This window comes from Pezoporus occidentalis, unplaced genomic scaffold, assembly GCF_034315485.1.
Source record: "Pezoporus occidentalis ecotype Australia unplaced genomic scaffold, CSIRO_AGI_Poc_V1 ctg479, whole genome shotgun sequence".
Taxonomy (NCBI): domain Eukaryota; kingdom Metazoa; phylum Chordata; class Aves; order Psittaciformes; family Psittacidae; genus Pezoporus; species Pezoporus occidentalis.
The window spans coordinates 1-13,518 of record NW_026915812.1 but is presented as its reverse complement, the minus strand read 5'-3'; the positions used below and the strand labels follow the sequence as shown (position 1 = coordinate 13,518).

The following is a 13,518-nucleotide window of genomic DNA, read 5'->3' as shown; positions in this document are numbered from 1 at the left end:
AGTGCATCCAATGCTATCCCCGTGTCCCCCAGCCGCATCCCCGTCCACCACACATCTGATACCAGAAAAAAACCCACACTTTATTTACCCCAAACCAGGCAATTTTCCCCCAAAGCTGGGGGGAGAGGGGGGAGCACCCCATGACACCCCCTCCCCGAGACCCAAAACCCAGCACAGGGACTCCAAAACAGGGCACCCCCCACCCCCAAATCCCTTTATCCCCCCATGGGAGTATTGGACAGGTCCATCACTCATGGGGGATCCATCACCCCATGGATGGGTTCATCACCTCATGGACAGGTCCATTACCCACAGAGGGGTCCGTCACCCCATGGATGGGTCCATCACCCATGGATGAGTCCATCAACCATTGGGATACATCACCCATGGATGAGTCCATCAACCATGGGGATCCATCACTCTATGGACAGGTCCATTACCCATGGACGGGTCCATCACCCATGGGAGGTCCATCACCCCATGGATGTGTCCATCTCCCATAGATGGGTCCATCATCCATGAGGGAGTCCATCACCCATGGGGATCCATCACCCCATGGTGGGGATCCACCCCCATCGCTCAGGGCCCCCCCGGGGGGGGCAGCTTCCCAGTGATCTTGTTGGCCCCCTCCAGCAGTGCGTTGTGGATGTCCTTGGCACCCGCAATCTGGGCCTTGATGAGGGGCAGGTACTGGGTGTAGGGCAGCGGCTCCCCGGGGCCCCCCTCCCCCTTGGGTGCTGCTGGTACCAGCCCCGGTGCGTGCTTGGCGCTGTCGAAGCTCTGCGAGAGGCACTCGTGGGCCAGGCGCTGTGGGGGAGGGGCACAGAGAGTGGCTGGGGGGATTATGGGATGCCATGGGGGTTTATGAGGGGCTATGGGGTGGTTATGGGGGGTATAGAGGGGTCCCTCACCAGGCACAGCTCCAGTTGGTCGCACAGGGCATAGAACTCCTCCAGGCTCTTGTCAAAGCGCTGCAGCGGCCCCTCGGCGCTCTTCCTGGGGGGGGGACAGGGTGTATGGGGGTTACTGGGGGGCAATGGGGGTTACTGGGGGGATCCGGGGAGACACTGGGAGGGTCCAGGAGGGTCACTGGGGGCACAGGGGGGTCCGGGGGGGCACTGAGGGGTCACTGGGGGGGGTCACTGGGGGCACTGGGAGGCACTGGGGGGTCCGGGGGGGGGTCACTGGGGGCCCTGGGGGGTCCGGGGGGGGTCCCTGGGGGTGCAGGGGGGTCCGGGTGGGTTCACTGGGGGTGCAGGGGGGTCACTGGGGGGTCCCTGGGGGGTCCGGGGGGGGTCCCTGGGGGTGCAGGGGGGTCACTGGGGGATCCGGGGGGGTCCCTGGGGTGCAGGGGGGTCACTGGGGGGTCCGGGGGGGGTCCCTGGGGGTGCAGGGGGGTCACTGGGGGGTCCGGGGGGGGTCCCTGGGGTGCAGGGGGGTCACTGGGGGATCCGGGGGGGTCCCTGGGGTGCAGGGGGGTCACTGGGGGATCCGGGGGGGTCCCTGGGGTGCAGGGGGGTCACTGGGGGATCCGGGGGGGTCCCTGGGGGTGCAGGGGGGTCACTGGGGGATCCGGGGGGGTCCCTGGGGTGCAGGGGGGTCACTCACTGCCCATTGTCGATGCTGGAGTTCTGCACCAGGTTCTGCGCCGCCACCTTCATCAGCGTCTGGGGGGCGGGGTCAGGAGGTTTCACACGAGGTCACAGCCCCTCCATAGCGCTACATTGGGGTCACACGGGGACGCCCCAAGCCACGCCCTCTCCCAAGTGCCCACGCCAATTCACTCAAAGCCCCGCCCACACTTAACCCGTCCGCCCCCATTGGCTCCCTCCTCCCGTCAGCCCCGCCCACCCCCCGAGGCCCCGCCCACCGCGAGGCTCTCCTTGAGCTGCGGCAGCAGCACCCGCAGCCGCTGCCCCGGGTCCACGTCCTGCGCCTGCGCCGCGGCCTGCGCGGGGAGCGGCGGCCCCTGCGGCGGAGCGGGGCCCGCGCCCGGCCCCGGCGCGTTGGGGGGGGCGGCCGGGGCGGCGGCGGCGGCGGCGGCGGCGGCGGGGGGAGGGGGCGGCCCCGGGCCAGGCCCCGGCCCCGGCCCCGGCCCCGGTTGTTGCTGCTGCTGCTGCTGCTGCGTGGGCGCCGCCATCTTGCCTCCGCTTCCGGCGCGGCGGGAAGTGACGTCACGGGGAAGGGGTCCTGCCCCCTAGCGGCTGCCGGAAGCGGTGCGGGCCGCGCCCCGCCATGGCTCCCACCATCCAGACGCAGGCGCAGCGCGAGGAGCCCGGGCACAGGTGCGGCCGCGGGGAGGGGGAAGGGGGCGTGATGTCACCGGCGTGACGTCACGGTCGGGGGGGCTCGGAGGTCGGGCATGCTTCTGACGTCATAGCGCGCGTGGAGGGGGCGCGACCCCAGCGCGGCCTCCTGACGTCATAGGGCGTGTCGAGAACGGGGGGGGAGGGGGCGGTGCGTGACGTCATAGCGCAAGCGTGAGGCAGGTGGGGCCCTTCATGACGTCACAGAACGTGGGGGGAGGGGAGCCCTTTACGTCGTGGGAATTTTTGTGACATCATGGGGGGGTGCTCATGATGTCGTGTAGAGTGATGACATCACAGGGTCGCTACGGCATGGGAGTCGATGACATCACAGGGGCTGGTGACGTCACACGGTGTCCCTGATGACATCACAGCTCCCGTGTTCCCCCCTCCCCCCAGGCCCAGCTCCCACCGGACGCTGCCTGAGCGGTGAGTTGGGGGGGGGGGGGTTGGGCCTTCCCCTCCCCTATTGACCCCTGACCCTTGACCCCCCACTGACCCCTGACCTTTGACTCCAGGTCAGGTGTCGTGTGCCGGGTCAAGTACTGCAACAGCCTCCCCGACATCCCCTTTGACCCCAAGTTCATCACCTACCCCTTCGACCAGAGCCGGTAACCACGCCCCACTAAGACCCACTGCGCCCTATAGAAATCCATAGAGACCCATAGAGACCCACAGAAACCCCATAGTGACCCACAGAGACCAAGACCTATAGCGACCCATAGAGACCCATAGAGACACCATAGTGACCCATAGCAATCCATAGAGACCCATAGCAACCCCATAGAGACCCATAGACCCTTACAGCACCCTATAGCTCACTAAATAGCCCTTCGATGAGTGCCAGTACCAGCACCCAGAAACCCTATGGCACCCCACATCCACCCTACAGTGATCTACCTGCATGCTGTAGCACCCTATTGTGCTCCACATCCACCCCAGTGCACCCCATACCACCCCAAGGTGACCCAGAGCACCCTGTAATGCCCCAGGGTAACCCATAGTGCCCGAAGGTGACCCATAGCGCCCCAGGGTGACCCATAGCACCCTAGGGTGATCCATAGCGCCCCAAGGTGACCCATAGTGCACCAGGGTGAGCCATAGCACCCCAGAGTGACCCGTAGCGCCCCAAGGTGACCCATAGTGCCCCAGGGTGACCCATAGCGCCCTAAGGTGACCCATAGTGCCCCAGGGTGAGCCATAGCATCCCAAGGTGACCCATAGTGCCCCAGGGTGACCCATAGTGCCCCAGGGTGATCCATAGAGCCCCAAGGTGACCCATAGTACACCAGGGTGAGCCATAGCATCCCAAGGGTGACCCATAGCGCCCTAAGGTGACCCATAGTGCCCCAGGGTGATCCATAGAGCCCCAAGGTGACCCATAGTACACCAGGGTGAGCCATAGCGCCCCAGAGTGACCCGTAGCGCCCCAAGGTGACCCATAGTGCCCCAGGGTGAGCCATAGTGCCCCAAGGTGACCCATAGCGCCCCAGGGTGAGCCATAGTGCCCCAAGGTGAGCCATAGTGCCCCAAGGTGACCCATAGCGCCCCAGGGTGAGCCATAGTGCCCCAAGGTGACCCATAGCGCCCCAAGGTGAGCCATAGTGCCCCAAGGTGACCCATAGCGCCCCAGGGTGAGCCATAGCGCCCCATGGCTCCCCGCCCAGGTTCGTGCAGTACAAGGCCACGTCACTGGAGAAGCAGCACAAGCACGACCTGCTCACAGAGCCTGACCTGGGCGTCACCATCGACCTCATCAACCCCGACACGTACCGCGTGGAGCCCAGCGGTGAGCGGGGGGGGCACAGGGGGGTATGGGGGGGTGGCCCAAAGCCTCCTTCTGAACCACGCCCCCCCCCGCCCCCCAAAGTGCTTCTGGACCCCGCAGATGAGAAGCTGCTGGAGGAGGAGATCCAGGCACCCACCAGCTCCAAAAGGTGACAGGGGAGCACAGGGACCCCATAACCCCCTTTGTGCCCACCATAACCCCCTATGGGGACCCCTAAACCCTCTCTGGGGAGCACAAGAGACCCCATAACCCCCTGTGGGGACCCCTAAACCTCCTCTGGGGGTCACAGGACCCCATAACCCCCTCTGTGCCTCCCAGAACCCCCAATTGGGACCCCATAACCACCTGTGTGCCCCCATAACTCTCATTTGGGACCCCTAAACCCCCTCTGGTGGTCACAGGGAGCCCATACCCCCCTCTGTGCCCCCCATAACCTGCTATGGCCCCACAGGTCTCAACAGCATGCCAAGGTGGTGCCATGGATGCGCAAGACTGAGTATATCTCCACTGAATTCAACCGCTATGGGGTGTCCAATGAGAAACCCGAGGTCAAGTGAGTCTGGAGGGGGGGGTCCAAGGTGGGGGGGAGTTTTGGGGTCCCCACTATGCCCCCCTCCCCCCATGATGCCTGTGCCCCCCCCCAGGATTGGGGTCTCGGTGAAGCAGCAGTTCACAGAGGAGGAGATCTACAAGGACCGCGAGAGCCAAATCGCGGCCATCGAGAAGACCTTCGAGGATGCTCAGAAGGGGGTGAGGGATTTGGGGTGGGGGGGGGGGTGGGGGGGGTTCTTTTGGGGGTGACCCCTCCTGCCCCCCCCCCCAGATCACGCAGCACTACAGCAAACCCCGTGTGACCCCCGTGGAGGTGATGCCCGTGTTCCCTGACTTCAAGGTAAGGGGGGGATGCCCCAAACCCCTGCTCCAGGGTCCTATCAGGGAAGCTGAGGCATGGTGCTACAGAACTGAGGGTGTCATGGGGTGCTATGGGGTGCCACGGGGCGCTGTGGGGTGCCATAGGGTGCTATGGGGAGCCATAGAGTGCTGTGGGGTGCCACAGGGTACTATGGGGTGCCATAGAGTGCTATGGGTTGCCATAGGGTGCTATGGGGAGCCATGTGGTGCTATGGGGAGCCATGGGGTCCTGTTGGTCCCCTGCTGCCCCCCAATCTCCCCCACTGCCCCCCAGATGTGGATCAACCCCTGTGCACAAGTGATCTTCGACTCGGACCCCGCACCCAAAGACACGAGTGGCGCGGCCGCACTGGAGATGATGTCCCAGGCCATGATCCGGTAGTGGGACCGGGGGGGGACCCCGACATTGGGAGGGGACTGGGGGGAGGGGCATTCACCCCCATTGAACTCCCTTTGTGCCCCCTCCCACAGGGGGATGATGGACGAGGAGGGGAACCAGTTCGTGGCCTATTTCCTTCCCGTGGAGGAGACGCTGCGCAAGAGGAAGCGGGACCTGGAGGAGGAGATGGACTATGCCCCCGAGGACGTGTAGGGGGTCCTATAGCTTAGGGGGGTGCTCTATAGCTTGGGGGGGTCTATAGCTTAGGGGGGAACTCTATAGCTTGTGGGGGCCCTATAGCTTGGGAGTGTCCTGTAGCTTAGGGGTGCTCTATAGCTTGGGGGGTTCCCTATAGCTTGGGGGGGCCTATAGCTTGGGGGGAGACCTACAGCTTCTTAGTGTCCTGTAGCTTGGGGTGGCCTTATAGCTTGGGGGGGTGCCCTATAGCTTAGGAGTTGGGCTATAGGTTGGGGGTACTCTACAACTTGGGGGGGGGGGGGCCTATAGGTTGTGGGTGCTCTATAGCCCTGGGACGAGGAGCTCTGTAGCCTCATGGACCTCAATGGATCCCCAGCACTGATGGACCCCGCAGCCCATTTTGGGCCCGGAAAAATGGAAATTGGGGAGCAGGACACCCCCAAGCTCCCCCCCGTGTCCCCCCCCAGGTACGACTACAAGATCGCCCGGGAATACAACTGGAATGTGAAGAACAAGGCGAGCAAAGGCTATGAGGAGAATTACTTCTTCATCTTCCGTGAGGGCGACGGTGTCTACTACAACGAGCTGGAGACCAGGTGGGGCCCCTGGGGGGGTTGGGGTCCCTGGGGCGGTGCTTGTTTTGGGGTACCCCATGTGTGTGTCCTTGTCCACCGCCGTGCAGGGTGAGGCTGAGCAAGCGCCGGGCCCGTGCTGGGGTGCAGTCGGGCACCAACGCGGTGCTGGTGGTGAAGCACCGGGACATGAACGAGAAGGAGCTGGAGGCGCAGGTGGGATTTGGGGTGAAAACAGAGCATTTTGGGGGTGTTTCGAGGGTCCCCTCTTGACCCCCCCCCCATGCCCATTCCCCGCCTCAGGAAGCGCGTCGGGCGCAGCTGGAGAACCACGAGCCCGAAGAGGAGGAAGAGGAGGAGATGGAGGCAGAGAAGGAGGCAGCAGGTTCAGGTAAAGGGGGGGGTAGGTAGTTTTGGGATGATTTAAGGGGGATTTGGGATTTTGGGGACCCCAATATCCTTCCCTTGCCCCCCCATAGACGAGGAACGTGAGAAGGGCAGCGAGAGCGAAGGAGCCGCAAGTGGGGAGGAGGAGGAGGAGGCCGAAGGCTCCCGCGGGGGGAGCAGCAGCGAGCGGGGCCGCAGCGAGGAGGAGGAGGAGGAGGAGGAAGAGGAGGAGGCGGAAGAGGAAGAGGAGGAAGAGGAAGGGCGGGGGGGGCGGCGGGTGAGGGGGGGTCCGGGCAGCGATGCTGCTCGCGCTGCCCGGGACCAGGAGGAGATCTTCGGAAGCGACAACGACGAGGATGAGGAGGAGGAAGAGGAGGAGGAGGAGGAAGACGACAGCGATGAAGGTGGGGGGGGCCCCCCGCGCAGCCCCCACCTCACCCCCAGTGAGGCCTCGGAGGAAGACGAGAGCCACAGCGACTCGTCCAGCAGCGACTGAAGGCGGGGGGATTCTCCAGGGGCTCTTAGTGAGGTTGAACGCCCACCCCCACCCCTATTTTGGGGTGAAAAAGCACCGTTTTGGGGCCGGGGGTTGCCGCGTTGTCTCTTTAATCCCGTTGTCATGGTTACCAGCCATTATCATAACAAAAGTGATTCATAATAAAATGTATCTAAAATAACGGTTTCTATCGCGAGGGGCCGCTAAAAGGGGGGGGGGAGGGGGGAGGGAAGGGGGGGGAGGGGCTGTACCAAGGGGGGGTGGGGGAGGGGTGTTGCCATGTACCTAAATAAGGGGGTTCTCACCCCCCCCGCCCCCCCCATCGGGGCTGGGGGAAGAAAATTAATATTAATAATAATAATAATAATAAAACACAACAAAAAAGCCCTAAAACTGGAGGGGGGGGGAAGGGTCAAACACGGGAACCCCCCCCAAAACCCGGGAGAGCCCCGCCCCCCCCGTAGTGTCACATGGCCCCACCCGCACGCCGTGACGTCATTGGCCCCGCCCACCCCCCCCCTGCGAGGCCACTCCCCCACGGGACCCCCCCCCAACATTGGGTGATGGGGGGGTTATGGGAAGCCCCTCCCCCCCCTCGGGGGGGTTAAAAGGGAGGGGGAGGGGGGCTTAAGGGGGTTAACCCCCCCTTGACCCCCCCCCTTAATGTGGGGGGGGCGGAGCCATCAGATGGTCGAGGTCTTGTCCGTGCCGTCTGTGGGGAGGGGAAACAGGGAGGTCACGGGGGGCGTCCCATCTGGGAGCCCCCCTCCCCACTGCAGCTTTACCCCCCCCATGGGACCCTCCCCCCCCCCGTGCCACCCCGCGCCCCCCCCTCACCGCCCAGCGCGTGCTCCGTCATGCTCAGACACAGCGACTCCAGCGTGGGGTTGATCTCCAGGTCCGTGCCGTGGGGGGGACACTCTGGGGGGGGGGGGGGGGGGCACGCACATTAAAGGTGGTTTAGGGGGGTCCCCCCCACCTCAGCCCCTCAACCTCCCCCCCCCCGGGACCCCTAAAGTGGGGATGAAACAAGGACCACCCCTCAAGGGGTTTCAAAGCCCACCATGTTTTGGGGACCCCCACCAGTTTGGGCCCCCCTGAATTTCAGGCCCCCCCTCCCATTTCCGCCCCCCCTCATTATTAGGCCCCCCCCGTACCCTGGGGGAAGCTGAGCAGCGCCTGGGGCGAGTGCACGGGCAGCGAATGCGTTCTCTGCACCCCACTGCGGCCCCCCCCGGCTCCCCCCGCCCCGAACCACAGGCTCTGGGGAGGGACAGCGGGGGTCACAAGGGGGGGGGACGACACCCCAATAAAGGGCCCCCCCCGAGCCCCCCCATGGGGAGCTCAGGGGGAAGAAACCCCTCCAAAGGCCAAAACCCAGCCACCAAAGGGAGCCAAATCCCATCAGAACCCCCCCAAATCCCATGGGGCCCCTCCCAAATCCCATGGGACCCCCACGGATCATATAAGACCCCCCCACATTCCATAAGAGCCCCCCAATCCCATAGGACCCCCCCGAAATCCCATACCCCCTCCCCCCAAATCCCATAGAACCCCCAACCCCGTAAGACCCCCCCCAATCCCATAGAACACCTCCCAAAGGCCGCAGGTCCCCCCCCCAATCCCATAGCCCCCCCGCCCAAATCTGCACCCCAACCCCCGAGGCCCCCCCTGAGCACCCACCTGTCTCCCCTGGGTGCTCAGGGGGGGTGCTCCCAGGGGGGGCCGTGGGGCCGGTGCCCCCCCAGCGGGTCCCAGCAGCCCCAGGCGGGCGGGGGGGAGTGCCCGGGGGGGGCACACAAAGGGGCGCTGCCCCCGGCGCCCCCCCGCCCCCCCCACAGAGCCAGCTATGGGGAGCGAGTTGGAGCCGAAGGCCCAGCTGTGGGGGGGACGGGATGGGGACAAAGAGGGGGTCACAGGGGGGCACAGAGCAGGGAGGAAATGGGGGGAGCAGGGAGCCCCCAGTGAGCACCCAAAGGGTCCCACTGTGCTGCTGGGGGGGTCCCTCCCCCGTGCCCTCCCCCAGCCGCACTCACCCCTTGGGGGGCCGGTAGCCGGGGCCGTCGAGCGGCAGCTTCTTGGGGCAGGCGCGGAGCAGCTTCAGGACCTGCTGCTTCCAGGACAGGAGCCGCTTCTTCTGCGTCTCCGTGAACGCCTGGGGGTGGCACAGGTCATGAGGGGGGGCACAGGCCATGGGGAGGGCACAGGCCATGGGGGGGCACAGGTCATGGGGGGGGCACAGGCCATGGGGGGGGGGGTCAGGGTCATGGGGGGGGGTCACAGGTCATGAGGGGGGGCACAGACCATGGGGGGGCCACAGGCCATGGGGAGGGCACAGGTCATGGGGGTGGCACAGGTCATGAGGGGGGGCACAGGTCATGGGGAGGGCACAGGCCATGGTGTGGCACAGGTCATGAGGGGGGGCACAGGCCATGGGGAGGGCACAGGTCATGGGGGGGGCAGGGCACAGGCCATGGTGTGGCACAGGTCATGAGGGGGGGCACAGGCCATGGGGAGGGCACAGGCCATGGGGGGGCACAGGTCATGAGGGGGGGCACAGGCCATGGGGAGGGCACAGGCCATGGGGGGGCACAGGTCATGAGGGGGGGCACAGACCATGGGCAGGGCATAGGCCATGGGGGGGGCCACAGACCATGGGGGGGCCACAGGCCATGGGGGGGCACAGACCATGGGGGGGCACAGGTCATGAGGGGGGACACAGACCATGGGCAGGGCACAGGCCATGGGGGGGCACAGACCATGGGGGGGCCACAGGCCATGGGGGGGGAAAGACCATGGGGGGGCACAGGTCATGAGGGGGGGCACAGGCCATGGGGAGGGCACAGGCCATGGGGGGGCACAGGTCATGAGGGGGGGCACAGGCCATGGGCAGGGCATAGGCCATGGGGGGGGCCACAGACCATGGGGGGGCCACAGGCCATGGGGGGGCACAGACCATGGGGGGGCACAGGTCATGAGGGGGGGCACAGGTCATGAGGGGGCACAGACCATGGGGGGGCCACAGGCCATGGGGGGGGGGCAGGCCCAGGCCATGGCAAGGGGGGCCCAGGCCATGGGGGGGGGCCCGATCTCACCTCGTGGCTCAGGCACTTCTCCAGCAGCTGCAGGTAGGAGCTGATGTTCTCCTCGTCCGGGCGCGACACCAGCAGCTGCGTGCACACTGCGGGGGGGTCAGCACACACGGACCCCCCCCCGACACCCCCAGACACCCGCCAGCACCCATAGACAGCCCCATGGCACCCATAGACACCCCCCCCCCCCCCCAAGAGCAGCCTGGTTCCCCAAGGCACCATGGACCCTCCAGGGCACCCATAGCACCCCTGACCATCCCTCCGACACCCCCAAACTCCTTCAGGTCCCCCAATCACCTTTAAGGCCCTGCAGCACCCATAGACTCCCCCTTTCCAGCACCCTGACTCCCCCAGCACCCACAGACCCCCCCAGCACCGACAGACCTCCCCAGCACCCACAGACTGCCACAGCAGCCAATGCTCCCCCCAGCACCAATAGCCACCCCTAGCACCCATAGACGCCCCTAGCACCCATAGACCCCCCCCCAGCACCCAATGCCCCGCCCCCCCAGCACCCATAGACACCCCGGGCACCCACAGACATCCCCCCAGCATCCATAGACCCCCTTAGCACCCAATGCTTCCCCAGCACCAATAGCCACCCCTAGCACCCATAGACCCCTCCAGCACCCAGTGCCCCACCAGCACCCAGACCCCCCCAGCACGCAATGCCCCCCCAGCACCCAATGCCCCCCAGTCCCCATAGACCCCCCCCAGCCCCCATAGACACCCCTTAGCACCCAATGGCCCCCCCAGCCCCACCTTTACCCATGACGCACGTGAACTGCCCTGGGATGTCCCCGTAGCGCTCAATGCCCCCTCAGCACCCACAGACCCTCCCCAGCACCCAATGCCCCCCTGCAGCACCCAATGCTCCCCCCAGCCCCACCTTTGCCCATGACGCGGGTGAACTGCCCTGGGATGTCCCCATCGGGCACCGGGGCCGCAGGGGCCTCGGGGTCGGTGCCTGGGTGCGGGGGGGGGGGAAACGACTCCCCGGGCCCCGGGGGGGGGCCCTCGGGGGGGGGCGGCGCAGCAGGGGGCGGGCGGAAGCCCTTGATGGGGGTGCTGAGAATCTGCTGCAGCTCCTGCAGCGCCGACCACAGGTTCCCCCCCTCCAAAATGTCCTGTGGGGACATGGCAACAATGGGGACACCCAGTGCCACCCACTGGCACCCAGTGCCACCCACAGCCACTCATTGGCACCCACTGCCACCCACTGCTACCCATTGCCAAGCGGGGGAACCCTAAGAGTTACTGAGCATCACCCAGTGCTGGGGACCCATGTGCCACTCAGTACCGCCCCTGCAGACCCCATAGGAACCCAACGGCACCCCTTGGGGACTCATAAAGACCCCAGTACCACCTGCATGGATACACAAGGAACCAATGCCACCCAACAGGAACTCAGTACCACCCCTAGGGACCCACAGGGACCCAGTGCCACCCCATAGGGACCCAGTACCACCCCTGGGGCACCCCATAGGGACCCAATGCCACCCTTGAGGACCCATAGGGCTGCCCTGCCCCACCTTCTCCAACGCCCTGAGCACGCTCTGCCTCTCGCGCAGCTTCTGGATGCTGAGCGCAATCTTGTGCCGCGCACCCTTGGTGACGTTCTGGGGGGGGTCACAGACACAGAGCAGGTTTGGGGGAGCCCCCTCGTGCCATGGGGGGGCACACAAAGCAGGGTCCTCCCCCTCGGTACCTGCGACTCGAGGTGATGCTCCGTCAGCGTCATCATCTCCTCGTAGCTCATCTGGGAGAAGAGCGCCGCATATTTGTGCAGCCGGAGGCTCTTGAGCCATGAGGGGACATCTGCGGTGGGGGGGACACGTCCATACCATGAGGACCAGGACCCAGGCCCGCCCCGGCCCCCCCTGAGCCCCCCCTCACCCTTCATGCCGCTGCCATCCTCCTGGAAGCTGTTCCTGCCGGGGGGCCCCTCCTCGGTGTGCTCGCTGCCCGAGGAGGCCACGCTGCTCTGGGGGGACAGCGGTGCGTGGTCCCCAAAGGGGCCCCGGCCCGGGGTGGGGGGGGGGATGGCCACGGGGGGGTCCTCGCTGCTCGCACCGCCCCCCCCCCCCGGCCACTCGCTCGGGGCAGGGCCGGGGACCCCCAGCGAGCGCTTCAGGGGGCTCGGGTGCAGTGAGCAGGGCAGAGCTGGGGGGACACAAGGGGGGTCAGGGGGGAGCCCCCATGGCTTCTGTGACCCCCCCAGGGCTCTGCTCAGCCCTGAATGGCCCCCCCCGATCACGCCCCAGCCCTATGGGCCCCTCCAAAACCCCTTCACAGCCCCCAAAATCCCTTCCATGACCCCCTTATCCCCTCCCAGACCCTGCAAACCTCCCCCCTGTCCCCCCTTATTTTCTCTATGCCCCCCTTATCCCTTCCCAGCCCCCCTAAACCGCTTCTGTCCCCCAAATCCCTTCCCAGCCCCTCCAAACCCCTTTATGTTCCCCAAAGCCCTTCTATGCCCCCCAAATCCCTTCCCTGTCCCCCCTTGTCCCTTCCCTGCCCCCCAAATCCCTTCCCGGCATCCCTTGTCCCTTCTATCCCCCCCAAACCCCTTCTATGCCCACCACAAACCCTCCCCCCCCCGCCCTCACCTGCTCCCCCCAGCCCATTCCCACTGCCGGGCGGTGCTGCTTGGAACTGGGGGTGCCCGTTCTCCCGCGGGGGGGGCTCAGGCCAGGCCGAGCCCAGCTCCGGGGGTGCCCCATGCTCGGGCCATTCGTGCGCCGGGGGGCGGCGGGAGGAGGAGGGGGGGGCCCGAGGGGCCGGGGGAGGCGCTCCGGTAGCCAGGCGCTCCTCGAGGTGGCCCAGCCAGAGGGCCAGGGCGCTGCGGTCGTCCAGGGTGGTGGCGGGGTGGATGAGGGCGTAGGACAGGAGCTGCCGGCTCTCCTCCACGCACCGGTTGCTCTCGATGGCGTAGGCCAGCACCGTCTGCAGCCGCTTCATGTACTCGGCCTTGGCCGCCGCGTTGCCTGGCTGCAGCAGCGGGAGGTGCGCCAGCAGCAGCGCCACGGCCGCCTCGGCCGGCTCCTGCGGCCACTGCCGGATGGCGGCTGCCGGAGGGGGGGGGAAAAGGGGAGCTTAGAGGTGGAAACGGGGGGGGGGGCGTCCCCAAAGGGTGGCTCTGGGAAGGCCCTGGGTGGTCACTGAGTCCTTATGGGTGGCACTGGGTGGTCAGTGAGTCCTTATGGGTGGCATCAGCAGGGCACTGAGGGCTCAGGGGTCCCCAAAGGGTGGCACTGGGCGGGCAATGAGCCCTTCTGGGTGGCACCAGCAGGGCATTGAGGGCTCAGGGGTCCCCAAAGGATGACACAAGATGGTCACTGAGGCCTTAAGGAGTGGCATGGAGTGCTTAGAGGGGCACTGGGGAGG

The 13,518-nt window shown here is 66.3% G+C and overlaps 3 protein-coding genes across 3 annotated transcripts; 1 reads left to right on the top strand and 2 right to left on the bottom strand.

The window, feature by feature from the left end:
* Positions 1-557: 557 nt before the first annotated feature.
* On the bottom strand, positions 558-2,166 carry MED29 (mediator complex subunit 29). Its single transcript, XM_062636293.1, has 4 exons — positions 1,871-2,166; positions 1,609-1,667; positions 912-996; positions 558-807 (listed from the first exon to the last, which is right to left on the bottom strand). The coding sequence occupies exons 1-4, from the start codon at positions 2,138-2,140 to the stop codon at positions 580-582; spliced, it is 642 nt and encodes a 213-aa protein (XP_062492277.1). The 5' UTR covers positions 2,141-2,166; the 3' UTR covers positions 558-579.
* A 61-nt stretch (positions 2,167-2,227) lies between these two features.
* PAF1 (PAF1 homolog, Paf1/RNA polymerase II complex component) lies at positions 2,228-7,220 on the top strand. Its single transcript, XM_062636292.1, has 14 exons — positions 2,228-2,285; positions 2,706-2,735; positions 2,825-2,917; positions 3,974-4,095; positions 4,177-4,243; positions 4,547-4,648; positions 4,740-4,845; positions 4,919-4,987; positions 5,282-5,385; positions 5,479-5,595; positions 6,052-6,180; positions 6,267-6,372; positions 6,460-6,547; positions 6,636-7,220. Exons 1-14 carry the CDS (start codon positions 2,236-2,238, stop codon positions 7,037-7,039), a joined length of 1,587 nt encoding a protein of 528 aa, XP_062492276.1. The 5' UTR covers positions 2,228-2,235; the 3' UTR covers positions 7,040-7,220.
* SAMD4B (sterile alpha motif domain containing 4B) lies at positions 7,133-13,226 on the bottom strand (the record flags this gene model as incomplete). Its single annotated transcript, XM_062636306.1, has 11 exons — positions 7,133-7,751; positions 7,877-7,960; positions 8,197-8,302; positions 8,723-8,918; positions 9,076-9,194; positions 10,135-10,220; positions 11,021-11,258; positions 11,664-11,750; positions 11,840-11,949; positions 12,028-12,294; positions 12,741-13,226. Coding segments are annotated over 11 exons (1,808 nt in total), but the record flags the coding sequence as incomplete, so codon positions are not given.
* Positions 13,227-13,518: the final 292 nt, after the last annotated feature.